This window comes from Cyprinus carpio, chromosome A9, assembly GCF_018340385.1.
Source record: "Cyprinus carpio isolate SPL01 chromosome A9, ASM1834038v1, whole genome shotgun sequence".
NCBI lineage: Eukaryota > Metazoa > Chordata > Actinopteri > Cypriniformes > Cyprinidae > Cyprinus > Cyprinus carpio.
The window spans coordinates 22,751,098-22,777,426 of NC_056580.1; the positions used below are offsets into that span (position 1 = coordinate 22,751,098).

General features: G+C 35.5%; 1 protein-coding gene across 1 annotated transcript; it reads right to left on the reverse strand.

The window, feature by feature from the left end:
* Positions 1–545: 545 nt before the first annotated feature.
* Positions 546–24,453, reverse strand: pms1 (PMS1 homolog 1, mismatch repair system component). Its single transcript, XM_042764170.1, is given in 11 exon segments — positions 546–1,355; positions 2,246–2,346; positions 6,813–6,943; positions 7,187–7,666; positions 13,495–13,526; positions 13,528–14,277; positions 14,371–14,520; positions 15,309–15,443; positions 21,918–22,034; positions 24,047–24,210; positions 24,290–24,453. Coding segments are annotated over 10 exon segments (2,148 nt in total). The 5' UTR covers positions 24,101–24,210; positions 24,290–24,453; the 3' UTR covers positions 546–1,157.
* Between the last annotated feature and the right edge of the window lie 1,876 nt (positions 24,454–26,329).

A 26,329-nucleotide genomic window follows, 5' to 3' on the forward strand; every position in this document is an offset into this window, starting at 1 on the left:
ATGGCAAAGCTAAATCTGGTGCTCAAAAAACTTTTCATATTATTATCAATGTTTAAAACAGTTGTGTTGCTTAATTTTTTTGTGGAAACCATGATACATTTGTTCATGAATCTTTGAAAAACAGAAAGTTGAAAAGAACAGCATTTATTTGAAATATAAATATTTTGTAATATTAAGTCTTTTACTGTCACTTTTGATTCGTGTCCTGCTGAATAAAGGGATTAATTTCTTTAAAAACTAAAAATTAAGAGTCAAAATTGTGGACTCATGTCCTCTATAGAAGGCGAAAATGAATTACTGGGTCCCCAGAGGTTAAAATGCAGTTCGTGGAACTGATCAAACACTGAAAAACCACAAACCATATGGCTGCAGGGGAGCAACTGTTAAAACTTCACAGCATCTGAGCCTTATTATCAGCTGGTAATTGGAGGTCCCTGACTGTGATTGTACACTTTTCGGCAAACCCCAGAGGCCACCCCTTTTGGCTTTATGGCCCCCTAGCACCGACTTTCATGATCAGCATTTAAGGTGCTGATTTTTGGGGGAGAGTGAATTTACAACCACACTGGATTGAATTTTGTGGTTCACTGGCATCTGCTGTGGGGTCAGTAGTTCTGGCTTGTTTTCTTTTCTAATCAGAAGTCAACAAGGCAAACTTTTAAAGTCTAGCACTTGCCCTTTCCTTCATTACCTGTAATGGCAAATGTTCCCACAATAAATTAAGACAGAAAAGCAAAATACATCAATTAACATCACTGAAATGTGGTTTCAAAATCTTAATGTGTTATAACTGATATTCAAAATTTTTTAGCTTTGCCCTCATAAAATCGTTCCTAATATGTAAAATTACTCATGACCCATCGCTGTCATTTCTGGACTGAAGTAGCTACTTAATGCATTATAATTACAGCTATTTTATTTGCATATGATGTTATGAAAGATAAAATGGTGATGGTAAATGGTGAATACATACAGTACGCATCTCGATTAAACATTCAGAATCCAGTTTAATAAGTATTTATACATCAAGTCATGAATAAAAACCATAATTCAGTAAGACAAACATTTATTATTCCAAATGACAACTTTCATACTACTATATGGTATAATAAATGTTAGTGTGCCATTTGGGTCTTACAACAAAGTCCTTGAAATCCTTAGCAAGAATTAGACATGATTTGCAGAGCTTCCTGCTCAGTTTCAGGAACAGTAACCAGATCGTGAAAAAATGGTCGTCCATGAATGCAGACCCAACTTTCTTCTTCAAGATCCCGTTTCATTCGGCAAAGCGTGTTTGTAACATCAGCTCTGGAGAGGTTCAGAGGTAACTGTCTAGCTAGTCTCACAGCTTCACTCTGAAAGAAAAAGTGGGAGAAAGAGAGTTTTTAAAGCAAAAAGGAAGCTAAAAAGATACTAACGCCAGTCTAATATTATTAAAGAAACAGTTCACCCAAAAATGTATTTATGTTGAAAATTTGCTCACCCTCAGGTCATCCTCTGCAGTGAATGGGTGCCGTCAGAATGAGAGTTCAAACAGCTGATAAAAACATCACAATAATCCACACGTCCAGAAATGAACATCTTGTAAAGTGTAAAGCTGCGTGTTTGATGTGGCATTTTAACATTTTAACCATCACTTCTGCCTCCAGTGAAAAAGTCCATCCCCTGTTGTCCTCTCACATCAAAATCCATAACCATATTTCTTTAGAACTGTTTTTGCTTATAAACAGTGCTTGATCTGGGCATTTTTCTCTCCTGATTCAGATGAGATTACTTTTTCACTGGAGAAAGCAATATTATGGATAGAGGAGATGTATTTTAACATGAAGTTTGATGATGAATGTGTCTCTTACAAACATGCAGCTTTTTTCACTTCATAAGATGGACTGGAGTCGTGTGGATTACTTGTGAATTATTGTGATGTTTTTATCAGCTGTCTGAACTCTCATTCTGACGGCACCTGTTCACTGCAGAGGATCCATCTGTGTGCAAGTGTAATGCTACATTTCTCCAAATCTGCTCCAGTGAAGAAACAAACTCATCTACATCTTGGATGGCCTGAGGGTGAGTACATTTTCATCAAATTTTCCTTTTTTTTCCATTAAACTCTCTAAGTGTGCTCATATTTTGATACTGTGATGGCAAATAAAAAATGGATCATTAAAAAGTATGCCCCAAGGAGCATCCCTCAACCTCTACGTAGTTTGAGAGGTCTACATTGCTCCACGGTTTTTGCAACCCGGACCTTTATGGCCTGCAGAATCTCCCTCAGGTCTCCTATCCCGAGGAAAGGCATGCAGTCGGCCATGCCCGTCACTTCAACATGCCTCTCAGAGGACGAAGAACCTGGCCAAGAAAAGCAACAAGCAAGGATTAATAAACTCCAAGTACAACATTCTCCAGGAAAAAATAATAAATAAATATTGTGATTTACACTCTGGGTAGAAACCAAGTCAGGCGGGCATTGCACCAAATTACGCTATTACCATGTCTTTGTGGACTGGAAAGAAAAACCAAGGTGGAGGAGGTTTTCAACAGATGATTTAAAGATGATTGCTTTTCCCTAGATGCATCTCAATGAAGAGGTGAGATGTATGGAAAGGTCATCAAGGAAGCACAGACAAAACATTTTCTCCTTCCCTATGCACTTTAAAAAGAAATCTGACTTGATCTGCCATTCTTACAAAATTATATTATTGGTAATGTGATACAAATTAACTAGACACTCCAAAAGTGACTTTCCCATTGCAAGTACTAAATTTGTATTATTTATTTCACCAGGGCATTGCTACAGTAAGTGGTTGCTAGGGTGTTTTTGGGGATTGCTAGGAGGTTTCTTACTACAGGCCAAGTCAACCCAGCTTCACGTCAGTGATATTGTAGTATTTATTAATATTTTTATATTTTCGGTTTTTCAGCAATTTTGTGCTTTTGTCTTTTTTATATTTTATTTTATATTTATATTATTTCTTTTTACTGTAGCATTTTTTCAGCTTGAGTTTTAGTCATTTTAGTACTTCAGCTTATTTTCAGTTAGTTGCCAATGCAACATTTATCATTTTACATTTTTTATAATTATTTTTATTCTAATTTTTGAAAGCTTTATTTCAATTGACACAAACATTTTTTTTATAGCTAACAATAACAACACTGCAAGTCTCTATGATATTCTGTTCAATGCAAGACAGGATTTTTTCAGAGCAATTTTATCAGCCATGTGTAAATTTGATCATTTGCAAATGAAATAGGACACTTCTCCTCAACAAGCTGAACAATTTGAGGTATGATTCATATTTGTAGGACAAACAGTGCGGGGTGAGTTTTGTGCCAAGGTTTAATACTTTGGGGTTTCGAAAGGGCTAGAAATCTGGTGCATGTTTTTGCCAAATCCCTGGAAGTTGGCTCCGAAACTATTCCCTTTTGTAAAGGGCAATTTTTCTCCACAGCACCACACTTTAGTGCAAATCTACTGTGTTGGCAAAAGCTCAGGCAGTGAGCCAGCTTCGACCATGATGACCCTTACCAGTGCCAACACGACACTTACAGGAACAGGGCTGAGGGGGAAGTCTTGAGTGCATTTCATAACAACAGGCAAAATAAGGTCAAATGAGGACTAAGATGGCAGCCTCCTCAGAGAGAGGACAAAATTACAAAATAAGCTGATTCTAAACCTGGAAAAGTGTTTGCACAATATATAATTATTAACACATCAGTTATCTGCTCATTTTTTATTTTTCAATGTTGGATATTAGATATTTGATTGATTCTGCTGGACTTTTGTTAATATCAAACTTAATTTAAAGGGACAGATTAATGGAAAAAACAATAATAACAATAAAAATAGGGCCTGGGCATCCATGCATATAAATGAGTTTATTTCTTTAACATATACCTATGTATTACCATTAATTTAAAACTAATAATTTTATTGAGCATGGATGCAATAAATTGATTGCGTGACAGTATTGGTTGTTTAAATTAAATTACACTACCATTCAAAATTTTAGGTTCAGAAAGATTTATTTTTTTTAAAGAAATGTTAAATTAAAGGACACGTTAAATTAATCAAAAGTGTGAATAAAGACAATGATAAAGTAGAATACTATTTCAAATAAATGCTGTTCTTTTGAACTTTCTATTCATCAAAGAATCCTGGAAAACATATCAGTTTCCACAAAATATTAATCAGCATAACTTAATAATAAGGAATGTTTCTTAAGCAACAAATCAGCATATTAGAATGATTTATGAAGAATCTTGTGACACTGAAGACTGCTGAAAATTCAGCTTTGCCATTACAGGAATAAATTAGTCGAAATATAACTAAATATAATCTGTTTTGCCTGTATGTTATGAAATATAACAATAAATTGGTCAAATATATTTAAATTAGTGCTTTCAAATGATTAATCATGATTAATCGCATCCAAAATAAAAGTTTTTTTTTTACAAAATATGTTTGTGTACTGTGTATACTGTATAAATTTATATATATATATACAAACACACACATATGCATGTATATATTTAAGAAAAATATGTTACGTTTATATATCAAATATATTTATACATTATATAAATTATATTAATATAAATATATTCATGTAAATACATTAAATATTTTCAAAATATATGCTGTATATGTGTGTGTTTATATATACATAAATATACACAATACACACATATGTAAACAAAAACTTTTATTTTGGATGCGATTAATTGTTTGACAGCACAGCACTAATTAAAATAGAACAATTATTTTAAGCTGTGACAAAATTTCACAATATTACTGTTTTTACTGTATTTTGGATCAAATAAATGCAGACTTGGTGAGCACAAGAGACTTCTCCAAACTTTTGAACAAGAGTTTTTATTAATGTTACTTTGAAAATCTGAAAATGCATTAATGTCTCATTTTATGAACTTATATATATATAAATACATAAAACACTAAAAACTAATAGTTTGTGAATTAAGAACACAGGGCATTTATTAAGCACTGTATGAAATCAATAAGGCACTTGATGCCATGGCTCAAGTGGCTATTGTACCTCATTGCTTACTTAAAAATATGCAAAATGAAAGGTGGTTACATTAATATTCTTTTTACAATAAGTTTAAAAAGTGAGGTAATGATTATGCAGTATTGGCACACTGACACTAGAAACCCCTGCAGTAACCTAACAGAGCTGTTTTTATAATATTAGAAGGCATCTAAAAAATGCCCACGAAAACATTTAAAGCAAACACATTTCTTTCATTCTTCACTAATCAGACACAAGCAATTCTGTCAGAAATAATTGACAGTAATCCTGTTATTCAAGCCGTTATATTTGACATTTCAAAACAATTTGTGAACTGTGGCATTAATGATGTCCAGTGGGTCCAACCTTTGTTAAATCAAATTGGACAATCCTAGAGACCTTTAAACAGCATGACCCTTGAATTAATAAAGCCACATTTTCTCAAGAGAAACCTGGCAAAGAAAAAAAAAACGAGTAACATTAATTCAGAATCTCTCCCACTCCAGTCCACAGCACATGATAGTGAAGTGTGATTCAAGTGAACGCACAAAATGACCATCTCAAAATCCCAAGGCTGAGTCATACAGGAAATGAACCGATCCCTTAGAATCAAGCCCCCTCTTTTTAAAAACAATTTCATATGATACATGTGCCCACACTGAGCTGTGTAGGGGAATAGAAGTGCTGACACAGCACTTTCCACTTAAGCAATTTGTATAAACAATGACTTCATCACTCGGCGCAGAGGGAATTAACGTCTCTAAGGTAATAGCATGGATATTAAAAGTTATTAAAAACTACAAATTAAGCATTGTCATCATACAATGGAAGCTGAATTATATTTTCCAATGCCTATAAAGAAGTAGTTCACTCCATTTAAAATAAGACTTGCATAAGGGATGCATATGTAATGGAAAAGTGAAACACAGACAATTGTTTAAATTTGGTGACAGGCTCCAAAGCACCCAAACAGAACGTGTCTATGGAGGAGGAGCAGTGAGTCCAAATCAAATAAAACATTGTGTAATGTCAAACATTATTTTTTTTATGATCATGACTCTTTTAGAGTTATATTTATAAAACAGGTATGATGGATTGGCTGAAGAGCGTTTCAAGAGTGTTGATATACAGACCGTTCCTTTTTTTCTTCTTTTTTTGTATTGTTCTAGACTATTTTGTGAAATAAGTTGAATGTAATTTTTTATGTTTTGCCTGGGGAAGTCGAGCTGATATAATGCCAGTATATACATAATATGATATAATGACAGCAAATTAGATTTGCACAAAATTTCAGAACATTTTAGAATAATTATCAAATACAGCACAATATATCAGTCTATCACTAATTAAACAGAAGATAAAAAAAGATATTTTGACTAAAAAATATATATATTTTGAATACTACTGGTGAAAAGCTTGGAATAATTAAGTTTTTTTTACAAGGCTGTATTTATTTGATCAAAAATTCAGTAAAAAGTCACAATTTAAAATTTAAAACTGTTTTCTATTTTAATATAATTTAAAATGTAATTTATTCTTGTGATGGCAGTTGAATTTTCAGCTGCTGTTATTCCGGTCTTAAGTGTCACATGATCCTTCAAAAGTCATTCAAATATGCTGATTTGGTGCTCAGGTAACATTTCTTATTGTTATGTTGAAAACATTTGTGCTGCTTAATTGTTTTTTTTTTTTGGGGGGGGGGGGGTGTAAACTATGCCTTTTTCTTCTTTTTCTTTTCTTTTCTTTTCTTTTCTTTTCTTTATGAATTTAAATGTCTTTGAGTGTTACCTGGAATCATCCTAATCTCAAAACCATTTGCCACAAGCCTAGGATCAGTAAAGTAGACATCTCCGTTAAAGCAGGGACTGTCTTTCTCCATGTTCAGGAGAACATCCATGTACTGTGGCCCACCAAGCACCCTGGGAAAGGAAGTGTATGTTAATATGCAAATATAAATGATAAAGAGTCGATTATGTATTGCAATTTAGAATAGAGTGGATTAATACAGCTATTACTAACTAAATGAATGCATTTATGCATACTCAAATCCTTATTTTAACATTTTCTTTCTTTTTTTTTTTTTTTTTTTTTTTACATATTTTTACAATTACATTGTACACATCCAGAATGTCATCATTAGGTGAGAGAATGAGACAGGCTACCCATCTGTCAGCTGTACAGGGGTCTGCAGCCTCACGGTTGGAAGTATATTATTCTCCAGAAGTCTTTTAAACAGCAAGGCCTCCTCCACTCGAAACGGGTTCATCACCATGAGCTTTCTGCCGCATAAAACGACCCAGGCACCGTGAGAAGCCAAGCGGTTTACAAGCCTGAGGCCCTGCGCACTTGAGCTGTTCTGGTAGGAGAGGAGGTTAAAACTCTGCTTGAGGGTTGCGATACTGAACGGGAGGGGTTTGGAGAGCTTGGCAGGGCTCCTCTTACTCGAGGGCTGAGAGGAGAAGAGTTTGTCCAGGGCCTGCTGGTTGGCGAGGGGGGCCTTGCGCTTCACGCCTTGAGCTTTGTTCAATGAAGACTCGGCACTCATCTGCTTCTTGCCCTCTTCACACTGGCCACCTCCCTCTGCTGCCCTCTTCCTTTGAAGGTTGTAGGCGTTCAGAGACTTTTCTGCCTTGCTTTCATACCTAAGATGGGATGTGATAGAAGAACATGTATTTGTTATAGTCCTAGTTTTACATTTTGTATTTCCTTTGTATGTATGTTCGAATGTGTTTGGAAATAACACTTTGTGAGGACAAAGTAGTTGATAAACACTTGATCAACATTTTGGGCTGAATTTATGTTAATGCACTTTTATTTAGGCATGAGCTTAAACGTTTGAAGAAGGGTTCTTATAATTAACTCCAAACTAAATTCGGCTGGGTAAAAAGCATTAGACTGAAATAAACATTACCTGACATAAAATAACATATAAAAAAGCTTACTTTATTTCACGTAGTTGCCAAAGCAACATTTTTAATTTTCATTTAGTTGAACTCAATGTACAAAAAACTAAAAGTGAAATTAAAAAAATAAATATATAAAAACTACATACAGGAGGCATATTTAAAAAATAATAATTAAAATGACAAAATATACAACAAAATTACTAAAACTTTAAAATTAAAGGAAAATTTAATAACACTGGTTTCGTAGACAATGTGAATTTCTTCACAAAATTAAAATGTATTTTTTTATTTGCTCATTAATAATGATCCAACTAATAAGATATATTTTTTAATTATTAAAATAAAAACAATTTCAATATTGTTTAAAAAAAACTGTCCCAGAATGCAACCAATGCAAAAGTATGGCTACTTTTGAAGAAACTAAAATTCTTTAAAAATAGTTTCTAGGTTTCTTCCCTTACTTCCAGTTTTGTTGTTTAAAATTTGTATTAATTCATTGTTATACTATGAAAAATAGTAATAATAAAGATACACACACACAAAAAAGAAGACTGATTGTTTGAAACACTGCTTTTGGTCCATTAATTTGCACTAAATATAAAGACTAATTAAATATCCTCAATTCACACAAGAAACCTTGATTTAAGTTGTTCTAGTGATTCTAAGTCGACTGCTGTAAATCAGAGTGTAGAAAATGTGCAGAAACAGGCGAGATAAAAAACATCTGCTACCTGTGACCAGATGGGGGCCGGAGAGCAGCGAGGGAGGGAGGAGAGGGCCTGTAAAAACATGCAGCCCTGAGCCTCCACTGGACGTTTCTCGATGGGCTTGCCAATTAACAGCTGTGCCATTGCACAGAGCTTGCTACTGTACAATAGACCAGGCACAATTTCAAACACATTGTATGGTTTCGGAGCATAAGGCTCGGGTGCAAGAAAAAGATGCAAATCAACTTGCAAATGCTGATGAAACCAGACCAATGAAGACGAAGGCATGAAATGTGCTGAATGCAAGAGAAAAGCAGTAGGGGGCCAATGGGGGAGATAAATGATTTCATAATGGAGCAGAAGGTTGAAGCTTGAGGGTATCCCCTGCCATGTACACTGAAATGAGTTCTTGACCTGAGGGCTTTTGGACTTAAGTTTGCATCTTGAACACAGTGAAAATATATAAACAGGCATTGTGGCTGACATTTACATGCACAAAAAAACAGGAAAAAAGCTACTAAAAATGGCACATTATTTTTCAAGACATTTGACCAGCACCACAGACAATTATTTTGACTTGTGTATACATATACACTAGTGTTCAAATGTTTGGGGTCAATTAGATTTTTATTTTATTTTTTCAGCAAGGATGCATTAAAGTGATTAAACATGACAGTATATTTATAATTTTACAAAAGATGTGACATTTAAGATTGGAGTAATAAAATTTAGTAAAATTTAGCTCTGCCATCACAGGAATAAATTACATTGTAAATTACATAAATTAAATTGTAATAATACTTCACAATTTGACTGTTCTTGTATTTTTGATCAAATAAATGCAGCCTTGGTGAGCCCTTTTCAGTGAGACTTCTTTCATAAACCCACATCGTTTTGCCACTAAAGCAATTTTCTCAATTGATGGCCATATAAAAGTAGCTGTGTCTGTGCAGCAAAGTGAAATATTTTTATATATTTTATATACATATAAAATAGGACTGAAACCACAGAACATTCAGATTATAATACTTCAGTTAAAAATCTTCAATAATTTATTATGACTTTACAATTTAGAATTTAACTTAATATCTCTGCATTCATTTACCAATAGGCTTTAATTAAGGCACATGAAGCATGATGCTTCATGCTAATCAGTGGCTGCATCCAAAATCACATACTTTCCTGCTATATACGATGTGAAAAACAGAATGTGAACATAGCAGTATGTTCATATTTACATGTTTCATAAAACAGTAAGTCCCTAGATGACCTACTATTTCATCCCAAATTCTGAAGTGTGTATTATAAGGACACTTCACTATCCCATAAGGCCATGGGAGAGGATTTGTGGATGGCAGTGATGCGATGCAAATGATGTTCATAGGTCACATGACACATGTAGTATGTCTGGATTACATTTATACTACTCACATTCATACTACACAGAACATAATTTTCTAATGATTCCAAACTTATTCAAAAGAAGTAGCAACATTTGATTGGACACATAGCCTGTGTTGTGCAGAATGAGTCATCAACATTAGCCTGTTTTTCCAGTAGAGAATGATTGTAAATTTAGTGTATATCAGCTAGAAGTGAATTTTGAGTAAACTCATCCACTAAAGCATACAAAATTCTCATTTTGATTTCATGGGGTGTCCAAATGTTATGGCCTCAAATCTCATCACAGAAAGACAAAATGTAGCCATAATTAAGACTGTGCACCAAGGTTATTATCTTTAACTAAAACTAAAACCATAAAACATTTTTGTGGCTACTGGTAAAATAAACATTAACTAAACTAAACCAAACTTAGCTAAAACCAACATGCTATGTTAAAAACACATGCTAGTTAAAAAGTTACTTTAGTTGGTTGCCAAAACAATATTTCCATTAATTTTAACTTTTAAAAAAATCAAAAAATCAAAAAAATCAAGTGAAAACAGAAAATCTAAAATAAATATAATAATAATAATAATAATTCAAAATATTAAGAAAAACTAGTATATCAACAATACTAAAATATCACTGCCATGCACATCAAATAGTCAACCAGAATATCTCCAATGAGAGAATGAGTGTGGAAACAACACAGATGCAGCTCTTGCCTCCTGAGATGGACCTCAGTGGACACTCGCATACATGATGAAAGCCATTTAGGGAGCACGGTTTGCATTTTCAGCCTGGAATTCATAATGAGGATCAAACGCACATAAACCGTTGCAATAAGAAAGCAATGTTCCCTTGGCGTGGGCACTTTGGATGTAAACCAAGTTCATATAGAGTCCCTGGATCAGCGCCAGGCATTTTATAGCTGCATCAGACCACTGCAACCAAAATATAACAAGCATGGTACTCCCTCCCCCAAACATCCATGTCAACAATCTCTGACCCTTTAGCTCAGCATGCCCATATGTGATGCTACATGCATCCATGTAAATATAGTAACTCTCAGAAGTGCGTGTTACCTGATAAGGCCTATTTCATCTTTAAGACGGCAGTAATGTGCAACAGCATTCAGATGTCTTTTTCCATGTGTTACATAAATGCCACTAACAGTGCCGAGATACACTTTCCATTCATTTAATTATGCTGACTTGGCACGCTATGATTTAGAGTATTTTATAGGAGGGGATATCCTCTTTTTGTGATATTGTGATAACAGTATTTCTGATGTAATTTACTCTTAATCTGAAGTTAGGAAATTACAAAAATCATGGAATTACAAAGACCTAAATTTGAGCTGCACAACTTTAAGTTGTTTTGAGGTCATCTATATGCTAGTGTACTTGACAAAATTCACTTGTAATAGATATAGCCACATTTATAGTCTTTCACCGTGTCTACATTGGGCACCACAGTTGTGTCGCACCGCGCCGCAACAGCTAAATCTTTCTACACTGGACATGACAAAGCAACCGTTGAAAATCATTTGTACTTTGTGTCAGTACGTCAGAAATAGAACGAGGCATCAGTTTACTGTGGAGGATTTGTTATGTCACATCCAGTGTAGACAGCATCATTGATTATAATGGGATCTTTTTTACCTATATTAAACTAGTACATAATACCTATAGTACAGTTACTAGTGGGGTTAGTAAGATGTTATTTATTTATTTTAATTAATTTATACTTTATTCAGCAAGGATGCATTAAATTGATCAAAAGAGGCAGATAAAGACATGATGTTATACAATATTCCTATTTCAAACAAATGTTCTTTTGAACTTTCTATTCATCAAAAAATCCTGGAAAAATTAAGCAGTCTGTTTTCAATTTCTTGAGCACCAAATCAACATATGTGACCCTAGACAACAAATCCAGTCGATTAAGGGTTAAGGGTCAATTTTTCGAAATTGAGTTTTATACATCATCTGAAAGCTGAATAAATAATCTTTCCATTGATGTATGGTTTGTTAGGATAGGACAATATTTGGTTGAGATACAACTTGTTGAAAATCTGGAATCTGGGCATGCAAAAAAAACAAAATATTGAGAAAATCGCCTTTAAAGTTGTCCAAATAAAGTCCTTAGCAATGTATATTATTAATCAAAAATTAAGTTTTGATATATTTACAGTTTGATAAATTTACAAAATATCTTTATGAAACATGATCTTTACTTAATATCCTAATGATTTTTGGCATAAAAGAAAAATCTTTATTTTTATTTTATTTTTTTGGCTATTGCTACAAATATACCCCAGTGACTTAAGACTGGTTTCATGGTCCAGGGTCACATATTAGAATGATTTCTAAAGGATCATGTGACACTGAAGCCTGAAGTAATGCTTCTGAAAATTCAGCTTTAAATCACAGGAATAAATTACATTAACATTTATTTAAAATAGAAAACAGGTATAGTAATCTGAAATCAAATTTCACATTGAATGGTAATGTATGCTGAGCCCTTTTTTGCTGCTTTTACATGTGTGTCTTTCTGGGCTCATTTATTTAAAAACATAAGAATTAACCCAATGCAGAGAAGCTTTTTAATTAGCTTTTTTTATGATGACTTAGACCAGAGTGTCCACCGCACATGGGAACTCCTTTAGAACAGTTTAAAAAGTATCCCAGGATGCACCTCATGTCTAGAGCTGGAATGAATCTAGGTAACATGGTTAACCTTTTTCATCACTACATATTTCCCATACTTCTATTAGTTCTATTTCACAGTTTGATGGTTATCATTCTAAAATGTGGACAAGAGCAATAATAAAAAAATTAGTAGGTGTGTCTGAACATTTGACTGACAGTCTAGAGCAGGGGTGTCAAACTCAATTCCTGGAGGGCAGGAGCCTTGCAGAGTTTAGATTCAACCCTAATTAAACCCACCCGATCCAACTGATCAAGTCCTTCAGGCTCATTTGAAAAATACATGGAGTGTGTGTTGGAGCAGGGTTGGAACAAAACTCTGCAGGGCTCCGGCCCTCCAGGAATTCAGGAATAGAGTGATAAAAAAGACAGATCCATATATCCAACTCGAGTATTCCTTGGGCACATAAACAACCAATAAATTAGTCAGATTTCATCTGGTATAGAATGAACTGGAATCTTCTGGCACTTGAAGGAACTAAAAGAATGAGGCATTCTTTGGAAAAAAAAAATGGAATACCTCTTTTACAATGGAAAACAGGCCTATTGTGACCATGAAACTAAGTAATCAAACACAGTTTTCTGGAAAATACAAACACTTCATCAATTCTTCCTTCAGGTAGCAACGCGACCAGGCCAGGCAGATTTTCCAATCCATATTTTACACACGCTAGTGGCAGATCTATTTTTCTCTTGCTACACACAGAGAGTGAATCACAACAACTGGAAACTGCGTCTTCGAGGGTGAAATCTGGAAACTTACTTCTTGCGGTCTTCCTCCCCGAGGCTTTCCCATCACCTCTTTCACAGCAGTTGTGACATCCTGAGGACTGGCTCTTGGGTTCTCCTGGAGGACCTGCGATCTGGTGTCTTGCTCAAACAGCGAAAAGGCAGACGAGGGCTGACGCACGGAGCGGTTGCTGATCAGCTCGTAGGCTGTCAGCTTGGCCATTTAGTCCATAATGACGTTAGAAGGCCTCTTGGACGGGCTGGACCTCATATTTGTGGGCTCGGTTCCTCCGAGGTCTCCATGTGTTTTCGGGACATGGAGTTTCACAGTTTCTAGGCATTCTCGGGTGATTCAATTTGAGAAGGCCTTGCCAGTGCTCCAGCTCTCAGCAGATATTTCACTCTCCTGACCTGGGCCACTGTCACTCTTAGACGCCTTTGGGGAGTCACAGTTTAGATCAGATGTAGAGTTCATTACTACATCGTCAGCAGGTAATGAGGAACTAATACTGTCAAAATCATTTGAGCATCTGTTGATCACCCAATCTTCTGAAATCGAAGAGGAGCTGGTGTTTGCAGTGTTGCTCAAGGATAGATCACTGTCTTGTTTATCTTCATTTGGGGGAGAATTCTCAAGTAATTCTGGATCGTCCAAACTAGTATCTGTGGTTGGTGTAGGCTTTACTACATTAGTGTGTTCAGATACCTCCACAGAACTAATGCCAGGGCGATTTCCTCCTGCTTTGAGATCATCATCGCCAATAGAGTACCCGTACAGGTAGATTAACACAGTCTCCACCGCCAACAGGACTCCTTCCTGTTAAAGTTTGATTAAAAAAGCATTGTCATGAAGGGAACAAAGTTTTCCATAGTGTAAAAATGTAGGAAAGAAAGTCTGAACTTTCTGTACCTTGTTCTGAAGCATCACTTCAGTTTTATCAGGTGTCAGGTTAACGTCCACAGTTGAGGCGGGTATGGTGATGTTCATCATTAAAATGGGATAGCGAAGGTTTGCAGATTCTTTATTAGACTGAGCACTGTTGTAGTATTGCTTGAGAAGCTGCAGGGTAAATGTGCATTCACAAGAATATTGTGAGTACCATACAATCATAAATGATAAGAGATAATTTGATAAGAACAGAACTAGGCCCAAACGAAATCTATGGATTTTTAATCAGCATTTCTGCACTAATCTGTAGGAAAATCCACATAATTGATTTAAACATGCATGGGAATAGCTGGGAATAGTACACTTTCATTGGCAGCTACAAGTTAACACGCAAGAGGCAGTTTTTGACCAATGAATTTCTATGATTTTTCCAGTTGTTCATAATTAGTGCATGTCAGAAATAACCCTTGGAATTAAGAAACTTAAATCATTTTATTTCTGAGATTCTCAGAAATAAATTTACATTAACCAGAAATGTCCATGAATCCAGTTTTTTACAAAGGCACACTACCATTCAGAGTCAGTAAGATTTTTTTAAATGTTTTTGAAAAAAAGTCTCTTATGCTCACATTTTGCTTTTCTGTTTCATATATATTTTAAGTGTAATTTATTCCTTTGAATGCAACTTAGAATTTTCAGCTGATTTGGTGCTCAAATATTTCTATTTTTCTTAAAAAAAAAAAAAAAAACTACTGACTCAACCATAGTGTAAATTCCATGTAGGCCTGAACATAATTATAAATAATTGAATGTATGGATGAATGTTCAAGGTTTGGGATATCACAGTTATACAGCTGTTCAAGGACATTTAATTTTACAGAAAAATTTCTATAATATTTACACACACAACAAATAAATGTAGGTAAATTAGTATTGAGGGTATACAGCAGATCCTTTACCTTAAGTATTTCTTGGGGATGCACAGGTCGACTATGAACAAAGATGTTTTAACAAAGAATGTTTTATCAGGGCGAAGAGGAGCTGGTGGAATTAAAATCTGAGCCCGGTTTGGGAAAGAATCCATCAACGCCAATCTGTACAAACATAAGACTTCTGTGAGTATCAATTTCAAGCCATGACTGCATACCAAAAGAGTCATATATCCACATTTATTGAAACGTGTATTAAGAAGCTAGATTTTCATGTTAAATCTAGTGTAATTTTTCTTTATTTTTCACAAACCATACTCATTAACTGTCAGGGCACATTGAGGCTTCTATGAACTTTTTCCAAAACAAACAAAATGACACACTGCTGGCCTTCAGCCCGCTTTGCAGTAACCAATTAAGACTTCACTGTGCTATCAGAACCCATTTGTCATCTCCTAACTATGAAGTTGCCATGCTAAAGTTTGCAGTGTTTCTGTTGGCTAAATGCAGCACCGGCGAAGTGGCGGGATGAGAAACAGCTCCAAATTAATCAGTGATCTAGGGCTAGATTGTGATGCTTGAGCTCACCATTTGGAATTAACAAGCACAGCAGTTGGCTGGCAAGAGGACATTTTAATTGGAGTCTCTGACAAACTTGATAATCAGGGGCAGGGCTCTGGACCGGTTCAAGGAACGAAAACGAAACCCGGAAACGAGCGAAATTTTGACAGGAACAGAACCAGAACCAGAAACGAAATTAAATTTTATAGTTCCGAACAGAATCAAAAATTTGAAATGGCCATTAACTGGTTAATAACGTTATTTTATCGTTCCATTTAATATTTGAAATTTGCTGTCAACCAATCACGAATTCCAGTATTATGTCCTTTGCAAATGTGACGCTGAAGCCAATGAGTGAATGATGAGTTCAGTTGTGTTCAGTTGTGAACTCATCATAGGTAAGTCGCAATGACAATGCACCGCCCTTAGAGTTTATCTGAGGATAGTGTAAGATGAATTCAACAGATCACATGCACCTGCAGCGCTTCTGTGAATGGAGAAAACAGAAAAACTATAGGCTTACATAAAAAGGAATATAGGCATATACTACACAAAATATATTTCACTTAAATCATATTGACAGATTAACGAAATGAATGAAAAAATGTGCTAAATTACGGTTCATTGTGACACGTTTCAAAGTTTTCGGAAAGGAAAACAAAACAGCAGAGAGTAGTTTTTTTTATTTTGCAAAAGCTTGACAGCTTTGAATAATGTCTTGCTTCTGTATAACCAACCAGCGTTGGTATGACCATCGCGCCGACGCCTTACACGCCACCACAACATAATTTTGCTATACTGAAGCCTGTAAATTATCAAAATAAAATACAGTTAAAGAAACAAATAAAAAGTTACACTGCACCGTAGTACAAAATTTGTTGTGTTCAGCGTGACCGCGCCTCGCTGTGCTGATATAGCCGATGCGAAGGATGATGTTTTATGTCGATGAAAGTACATACATTATCTAATAAATAATATTTTAGCATCCAGATACGTCAGGATTTGGATTCATGGCGAATGAGAGAAGTAGGCATCAGCTTCACCTTAAATTATTTGTTTTTGGATTGACGTTTTTATAGCCTAAACTTTAGAGGATTTGTTTCGGAGAGAAACTAATAACTGTTTTTATAATGTTTGTAAACATTTTGCTTTAGCCTACAGGCATTTTAGCCTTCATTATTTCGGAAAGTAATAGGGCTAATAAAATGCAACGTGAGTCCGGCTTAGGCCTAGGCCTATGTTTTTTTTCACTCTCAAAATGCAATCTTATACATATGTTTTTTTTTTAACAATGCAGCAAACATTTTTAAATATCTTAAAAATACTTTGATGTCTTTTAAGTGTTGATAGAATTTTTTTTTACATTTTTTTTTTTTAGTAGCCTAGCCTACATTTGGCCAAAATCTAGACGAGATGATGCTGTATTGGCTTTGACTAAGCTCAGCGGGTTATTGGCCAATGTTACCAGATCTCTCTTTATTCCTTTTCTTTTTGAGTAAAGAAAACACTGTACTTTATTATTATTATTATTATTATTATTATTATTAGGCAAATTATAGGCAAAGAAAATTGTTTTTAAAAAATAATGTTATTAACCGGTATTTCTTCCACCTGAACCGGTTTCGGAACAGTAATAATATCAGAACGCAGTAACAGAAACGTTAAAATATCGATTCTGCTCGGAGTGAATCGATTTATAATTTTTTTTTCATTTTTCAAGCCCTGATCAGGGGTATTGTGACTTTCACAATTAACACTTATGCTCTGTACACTTTGCCACATTTGTCAATTACGGTGGCGTAGGTGGCCCAGTCCTTTCTGTTTTGTGCACTGAATGGAGGTTATTATTCTGGACTCTTCCACGGCAGAAGGATCTCGGCCACAGCACAAAAACAGTCAACTGCAAAAATGTTCGATTCTCACTCAGAAAACCTGTCACCATTCCAGCACTTTGAGAAAACTGATAGAAAGCACTTTTGATTGCAAATATATAATGCAAAAATATATTAGATGTTCTAATAATAAAAGCTTGCGAAACACATTTGAGAGCAAAAACATGAACACTTCCAAGTTTCTACAATATTCTGATATGACTCACGTCACTCTTTCGATGCAAGTCGGGACTGAAGCGGATTGGCTCATCATACGCTCAAAAAAATAAGCATGTTTAGTGAACTTAACTAAATTAAGGAAAACTTTTCCGCACAATTAGTTCAAGTCCATACAACAAGACTAAAACAGGTTCAAGTAGCTCAAGTTGGTTAAACAAAACATTTACAGTAGAAACAGTAACACTGTTAAACATTTTTACATTTAATATTTTAATTTATTTTAAAATGTGATTTATTCCTGCGACAGCAAAACTGAATTTTCAGCATCATTACTCCAGTCTTCAGTGTCACACGATCGTTCAGAAATAATTCATGCTAATTTAGTGCTCATTAAACATTTCTTCTTATTATTATCTATATTAAAAACAATTGTGCTGCTTAATGTTTCTGTGGAAACTGCGATACTTTTTTTCAGTATTCTTTGAATAATAAAAAATCTTAATCCCCCCAAACTTTTGAACAGTAATGTATATGTGCCTATTCATGATTATAAGTTTTAATGTTAGGCACAATAAATAAAGTTAAGCAATTAATTGTAAATAACATTAGAAAAGTTTCTGAGATTATGCAAGATTATGATTCAAAATGTGAAATGCATGACACTGTTTGCTACCGAGGTTTATGAAAAATCGAACTCACCACTGCAATCTGCAAATGGCTTCACATGTCAAAGTGGTGAGGGGTGGGGTGAAGAGTTAGCAATGGTCTTGGCATGGAGCTCGACCTGATGATGAGTGTGCACCTAATGACTGATTACTCCAACAGATCCTCCTCTCAAAGCCATAAATTAACTCCTGGTAAAACCCACTGATTCCTAGAATGCTAGGATGACTTACAACTAATAAATGGTGTGCAATTCTCATCTGGCACGTGGCTTTACAGAACATTTACGCAAAACCATCTTTGAGCGTAGCTGTATACGTAATGTGTTCTGCTATATGTTCAGCAGGAGAGGAGCGAGCTGCCAAGATCAGCTCGAGCCAAACACTGAAGTGTGCCTACAGAGAATTATTCCTACACTAACAAAAACACAAGCAGGGACTTTGTACAAAACGCAGCGCTGTACTAAATGCATGTTCTGTAAGAGGACACTTAGCATGAATAAATCACATGTAAATGAGCCAGCAAATTTAGACAATGCTTGCGTTGTGCATTCTTCATCAGCCTCACGTATCAAAGTAGGACACCATGTGTGCACCAACAATAGCATCCTCTCCAGCAGGGCAGCGATGAGATCAGGCCAAATGCCTGAATTAGAATCACCATGTCATGCATGCACTGTATGACCTATACAGTTCTGCGTAACAGGGAGATAATTATAGAACGAGAGGCAGATTCTGCGATAGGAGAGCCTTTAGCTGAAAGAAGGGGAGATAAGAGAGTGTTATAATGGCGTAATTAGAAAAGGTCAAATGGTTCATTTGAAGGTAGGAAAAAATGACCAGAAGAAAGAAAGGTACATGGGTTATTCCTATTCTGCTATCTTAATAATTAATAAGCTTGTGTTGTAATTTAAATATGTATTTAAAAAAAATACTTTCAGAAATATGCCCTGGCCAACATCAGGCACTTCAAATTTATTAATTATACCCGAATATTTACACAACAGCAAATGGACAGAATGCCTAACAGGATGAAAATAAAGAGCTTTTGAGACTTAGCCTACATGAGAGTATTAATGTCAAGTTACTTTAATACAGATTTTTATTATTTTTTCCAACAGGATGGGATGTTTTACACTGTGACAAACCAACTAATACCACAAAACATCTCAGAATTCATCAAACCATTTCTAACACTTACTGATGTTTAGGTGCAGTTGATTTCCCCCAAAAACTGACCTACTTTCTTGAAGATGATTTCAAGGAACTCACTTTTGTAAGATAGGGGATAATGAAGCTGAGCCCATAATTTTTTTACTATTTGTTTACCAATATTAATAAAATACTAATAAACAGTATTTGATTGTCCTCAATACTTAAGCATTATTATTTTATTATCAAAGATTTCAAATTTATTCTATAATAAAGATGTTTTGTTTGAAATATTTTGATTAGATAAAGGAGGGGAAATATAAAATTCCAAGATTATTTCTTTAAAAAATAGTAAATATTTCATCTTAGAGGTGCACAGCACCCAAGAACAAAAAAATAACAAGATTCCGTGTTTAAAAATTGAGTTTAATATATCCAATCCATTAATGATGGAAAATAAAAAATAATGTGAAATTAATTACCAATAATAATAATAATGGATTATTAATCTCATAATAATATCATAAATAATAATTAGAGAAATGGAAAAATGAAGAAATAGCTGGAATTTTCTGTTTAATAGTGCAGAAATGGCAATACCCAAACAAATCTAAGTAGTAAAATTATTTAAAATTAAAAAAAAAAAACTAACTAATATGATTAACATCTTTTATGATTACATCCAATACATTAATGATGGGAATATACTTGAAAATATACTGCATAATAGGAGTGACCCAAAAATGCTCAAGATTAGTCAAGCAGGATTAGTGTCGAGGAGAAAACCTGCATGCAACACAGATACTCTCTGCTGCTGCACATATTAAATCTTCATATGTGTGTCTTTGTGAGTGAGAGAAATGTCATTAAACTGGACTAAACCAAGCTTACAGTTTTTTACCAATTCATAATACTATACATCACATATTTGCTTGAACGAATGCTTGCTCGTTGCATTTGTGAAAGTGTGTTAAATCCATGCCAGAGCAGTGGCCTCTGGCCAACACAGGCAGGTTACATCCCTCTGAGACCCTTTCACCAAATACATTGCAGTCCCTGAAGGCTCCTTTTATTCACTGCTGTATTTGATGCAAATTTTGCTACATTTGGTGCATAGGTACACTGCTGACACTGTAACGTGATCCATCACTGACCGCCACACTGGGTCTGGCAAAGACACATAGCCTTTCAGTATGTGGAATTCTATAGCCTACAAGATTAAAATAACACAATTTTAACTCTGAAAAATTTGCAGTGTGCTGAAAATGTATTTGGACACTTTAGACACAGTTCAAATGTATGAAGGTAGTTGCATTAGATGATAAAATATCTAACCAAAGAGGCATTTCTTTTAAAGAAATAATAGCACAAATACACTTTTCAGGCAAAAACAAAAAGATTGTTAGGTTACAAATTACGTAAAAATATATTTATTTTTCAAATTTAATATATTAGTATATTTGTACACTTGAGACAACCTTAAAAATGTATCAAAGTAGTTGCATTAGCTAACAAACATATCAAAGTGAACAGCATATCAAACATAGTGGCATTTATTTTTAAAGAAATAATAGAACAAGTACCACTTCTCACACAAAAACAAAAAGTCACTCTGCCATGACACCTGTGTGAGCTTGAGGAGAACTGACTTCAAATTTTGTTTGCAGATGCCCATTGGTTTGATATTTTGACATCTATGCAATGACATACAAACTGTTATATGCGTGATGATGTCTCCAAAAGTGTCTATATACTCTTCAGGGCCACAGTATTTCTATGTATACAGACCAATTTAGCTAGAAATTTGAATCCCATCCTAAAAATTAAAAGGCTTTATATAAGGTATAACCTGGGTAAGAATGCTGAGTCATTCATGCAAGAAGTCATCGCTGCGGAATGCACGACCAGGAAAAAGAGAAACAGCTCTCCAGGGAGAGGAAAGCCGTTCGGAATTAAGTTGTTACACGAGTCTTTGGGTTTAGCAACCTGACAGAAGTGCAGGGATGTTTAAAGTCAGTTCAAGACACATGCCATTTAAATGAACCCCGATTGTTTGAACCTTGAAGCACACTCCCTTATGAAAACATTCTGTGGAAAAAACAGTTTCCTATCGCAAACCGTCACGGCAGCCCCAGAGCTGGTGCATCTGTGGAACCCTACTGCTCATGCTGAAAACGATAAATATGCCCGTGTTTTCTCAGCGCTTCACTGACCTCTGGTTGCTCCTGGTGATGCTGGATGGGGAGCATGTTGGCTACGGAGGCCGCTCCGAGCACAGCCATGAGGGCAGTTCGGTGATCCGACACCCTGGACTTCTGCCAGATCACAGCCTGTAACAACACGATAAAACAGGTCAAGTTATTTTTCGGTCATCCTAAAATAAGACCACCTGTGGGATTGCATGATCGCAAACAGCCATTAGCCACCAATCAAGTCTTCACAATAAACAATTATACAAAATCAGCTGCGCAGGGAGCACTGCATGGATAGATCTTGCCAGCTTTTCATTACTTTTCATGAAGATTTTATACCATCTGGCAGCATCAAGCAAACACGCTTCTTGCACAAATGTCATTTCAACGTGAGGAGCACAGTTATGCATATATTTTCACACCCATGCGTTTGCCTGTCGTTGGCACTTCCATGTGCAAGTATATATATCCAAGGTGTTGATTTCTGAAAGCATGCGGTCCACAGCACACATCTCTGCTATGAAATATACAATTTGGTGACTGTAAAGAGATCAGACTAGTAAACAGCTTTTCGAGAAGTCATGAAACCCAATGCAGGGCGAAGTGCAAAGTTTGTGATACGAGATATGCTTGGAAGTGCTGATGGCATGAAATGAGTGTATGGCCCTCCCCCGATGATCTACAACCTGAATGATAGGAATTTAATGAAAGGTATGCAAAGTCTCACCGAGCAAGGCCAGATACGTACGCTATCATGAGGCCAGGCTGTTATTGGACTTGCGAAAACACTCAGAGAACTTATAACACTTAGCTTGTTACTTTAGGATCATGTAGCAGTGTGAGATTCAAAGGCTTAGTGGTTCATCCTGTGGTTGCATTGCTAATTTTTTGACGAGATGCAGGACGAAATGTGCACTTTCCCGGGTTACACTGTAACTGATTCATGCCTAAATGCTGGAAATGTCCAGGCTGTCATCATAACATGCTCTTATTATCAAATGAAGGATTTTTTTGCATGGGCAACTTCAAGAGTTTTCCTACAGGAATTAAATTGCTTGTGATCTTGAAACAATTCATTGTATTACATCTATGCATCTGTTAACTGGAAGAGCATGCTACAATGTCTTTTATCGCCTTTGCTGATTAATATCAGGATTTAAAACATAAGATTGAAACTGCTACGAGGAAGCACAGAGTCAATACAGTTGTGAGAAACCACAGCAATAAACAAGTTACATAAGTTCTAATTAACGACAGCCTAACAGTATTAGCACAACTGATATCATGTCCTGTGATGGTTAAATGTCACTGAATGTGGGTAAAACCCTTAGAGAGTAATCCCACAGTATTTGTTGATGTGTGACGCCACCTTGTGGTCAAATATTCACTACCATTCAAGAGTTTAAGTTCAGTAGGACCTTGTATTTTAAGAATTTTTTTATTTAGCAAGGTTTCATTAAATCAATAAAAAACTGACAGTGAAGACATTTATAATGTTACAAAATATTTCTATTTCAAATAAATGCTGCTCTTTTGAACATTCTATTCATCAAAAATGAAGGAATTTATGATGTTAATTATTTTTTTTTTTTCAAACATTTTATGCTGTTTTAATGTTTATATTATTGATAAAAAGAATGATAATTAATTAATTAATTAATTAATATACATTAAATTGAGCATCATATCAAAATATTATAACGATCTAAGGATCAAATGACACTGAAGACTGGATTAATGGCTACTGGAAATTAAATAAATATATATTAAAAATATTGCAAAATTATTTCACCATATTATTGTTTAACTGTATTTTTGAGCATAAGAGACTTCTTTTAAAAACAAAATGTTTTAACTTCTTTAAAAAAAAAAAAAAAAAGTCTCACAAACCCAAAACTTTTTTTAACGACCTAATACTTGAACTTTTCAACAATATATAATTAAAGACAAAAGTGTGTAAGGTTCATTTTATCCATCGTGACATATTCTATTTAAAAAACAGTATGAAATTCTAAAAGTATTGCTATATCTCCAGGCTTAATCCTAGATTTTATTCTCAGACCTTTGGGCAACACACATCTGTTGAGCACTATTCTTGTTCAAAGACATTGTAGTTGCACGGTCAAAACCACAAGACAGACATAACATACCTTGTTGTGGCTCAATGTGATCCTTAACTCAGGCTTAACAACAGCATAGGCCATGAGCAAGTTCTGGACCCTCTTCAGTTCCTCTTTGCATTTCTTAGAGTTGGAATAATACTGCCGTCTGACAGGGAGGTTTTTGAACAGATTTGCTGCACACACAGTGGTGCCTGAGGGAAAAAGGTCTGTTAGAAGCAATCTGTTCCCATAAATCAAGAGTATTAAAAAGATGCATTAACAGAAGCCTACCCTCGCCAAGGTGTGATGGCTTTTGTGTGACGATCCGTCCATTGTGATCGACTGAATACTGAAGGCTAAAATCATCATCTGTGGTTTTAGTAGTAATGACCACCTGGTAGGTGAAGAAAAGGTCAATTACTGAGGAAACATTTGTAACTGAATGATTAAAATGATTCTCATGGACTCATTGGAGATGCACTAGATTTTGCTACCACTGTAATTATCTGCCAATATTAGCATTTTTTATTTATCAGTGGCAGATACAGTATGGATGCCAGAGCTTCTCCTCTGAATCCATAAGTCTCTAGGCGCTCCAGGTCTTCGTGGCAGGAGATTTTAGATGCATCACAGGAACATCAGTAGCATTGATTCCAGAACCATTGTCTCTGACTTCAATGCGATCCAATCCATAATTCTCCTGATCACAAGGGAACATGAACACAGATTCAGCACAGCTATTAAGAGTGGCCCCGACAATATTTGGACACTTTGGATTTAAAATCAAACAAAGACTCATCTGCAAACTAAGGATGCTAGAGCTTACAGGTGCTGGTCATATAATTAGAATATCATCAAAAAGTTGATTTATTTCACTAATTCCATTCAAAAAGTGAAACTTGTATATTATATTCATTCATTACACACAGACTCATATATTTCAGATGTTTATTTCTTTTAATTTTGATGATTATAACTGACAACTAAGGAAAATCCCAAATTCAGTATCTCAGAAAATAAGAATATTACTTAAGACCAATACAAAGAAAGGATTTTTAGAAATCTTGGCCAACTGAAAAGTATGAACATGAAAAGTATGAGCATGTACAGCACTCAATACTTAGTTGGGGCTCCTTTTCAATGAATTACTGCAGCAATGCGGCGTGGCATGGAGTCGGTCAGTCTGTGGCACTGCTCAGGTGTTATGAGAGCCCAGCTTGCTCTGATAGTGGCTTTCAACTCTTCTGCATTCTTGGGTCTGGCATATCGCATCTTCCTCTTCACAATACCCCACTGATTTTCTATGGGGTTAAGCTCAGGCGAGTTTGCTGGCCAATTAAGAACAGGGATACCATGGTCCTTAAACCAGGTACTGGAAGCTTTGGCACTGTGTGCAGGTGCCAAGTCCTGTTGGAAAATTAAATCTGCATCTCCATAAAGTTGGTAAGCAGCAGGAAGCATGAAGTGCTCTAAAACTTCCTGGTATACGGCTGTGTTGACCTTGGACCTCAGAAAACACAGTGAACCAACACCAGCGGATGACATGGCACCCCAAACCATCACTGACTGTGGAAACTTTACACTGGACCTCAAGCAACGTGGATTGTGTGCCTCTCCTCTCTTCCTCCAGACTCTGGGACCCTGATATCCAAAGGAAATGCAAAATTTACTTTCATCAGAGAACATAACTTTGGACCACTCAGCAGCAGTCCAGTCCTTTTTGTCTTTAGCCCAGGCGGGACGCTTCTGACGCTGTCTGTTGTTCAAGAGTGGCTTGACACAAGGAATGCGACAGCTGAAACCCATGTCTTGCATACGTCTTTGTGTAGTGGTTCTTGAAGCACTGACTCCAGCTGCAGTCCACTCTTTGTGAATCTCCCCCACATTTTTGAATGGGTTTTGTTTCACAATCCTCTCCAGGGTGCGGTTATCCCTATTGCTTTTACACTTTTTTCTGTCACATCTTTTCCTTCCCTTCGCCTCTCTATTAATGTGCTTGGACATAGAGCTTTGTGAACAGCCAGCCTCTTTTGCAATGACCTTTTGTGTTTTGCCCTCCTTGTGCAAGGTGTCAATGGTCGTCTTTTGGACAACTGTCAAGTCAGCAGTCTTCCCCATGATTCTGTAGCCCACAGAACTAGACTGAGAGACCATTTAACTCCCTTAATTTTAATTGTTTAAATTATGGGACGCTTGGCGCTCTTTTTTTTGTTGTCCTTTTTCTCTATAAAATCTTTTAGTAATCATCATAAATTATATATCATTTGAAAGCTTAGAAGCCAAAGATTCATCCTGTGAAAACCATTTTGAAATCGGATATTGCGTTACCAT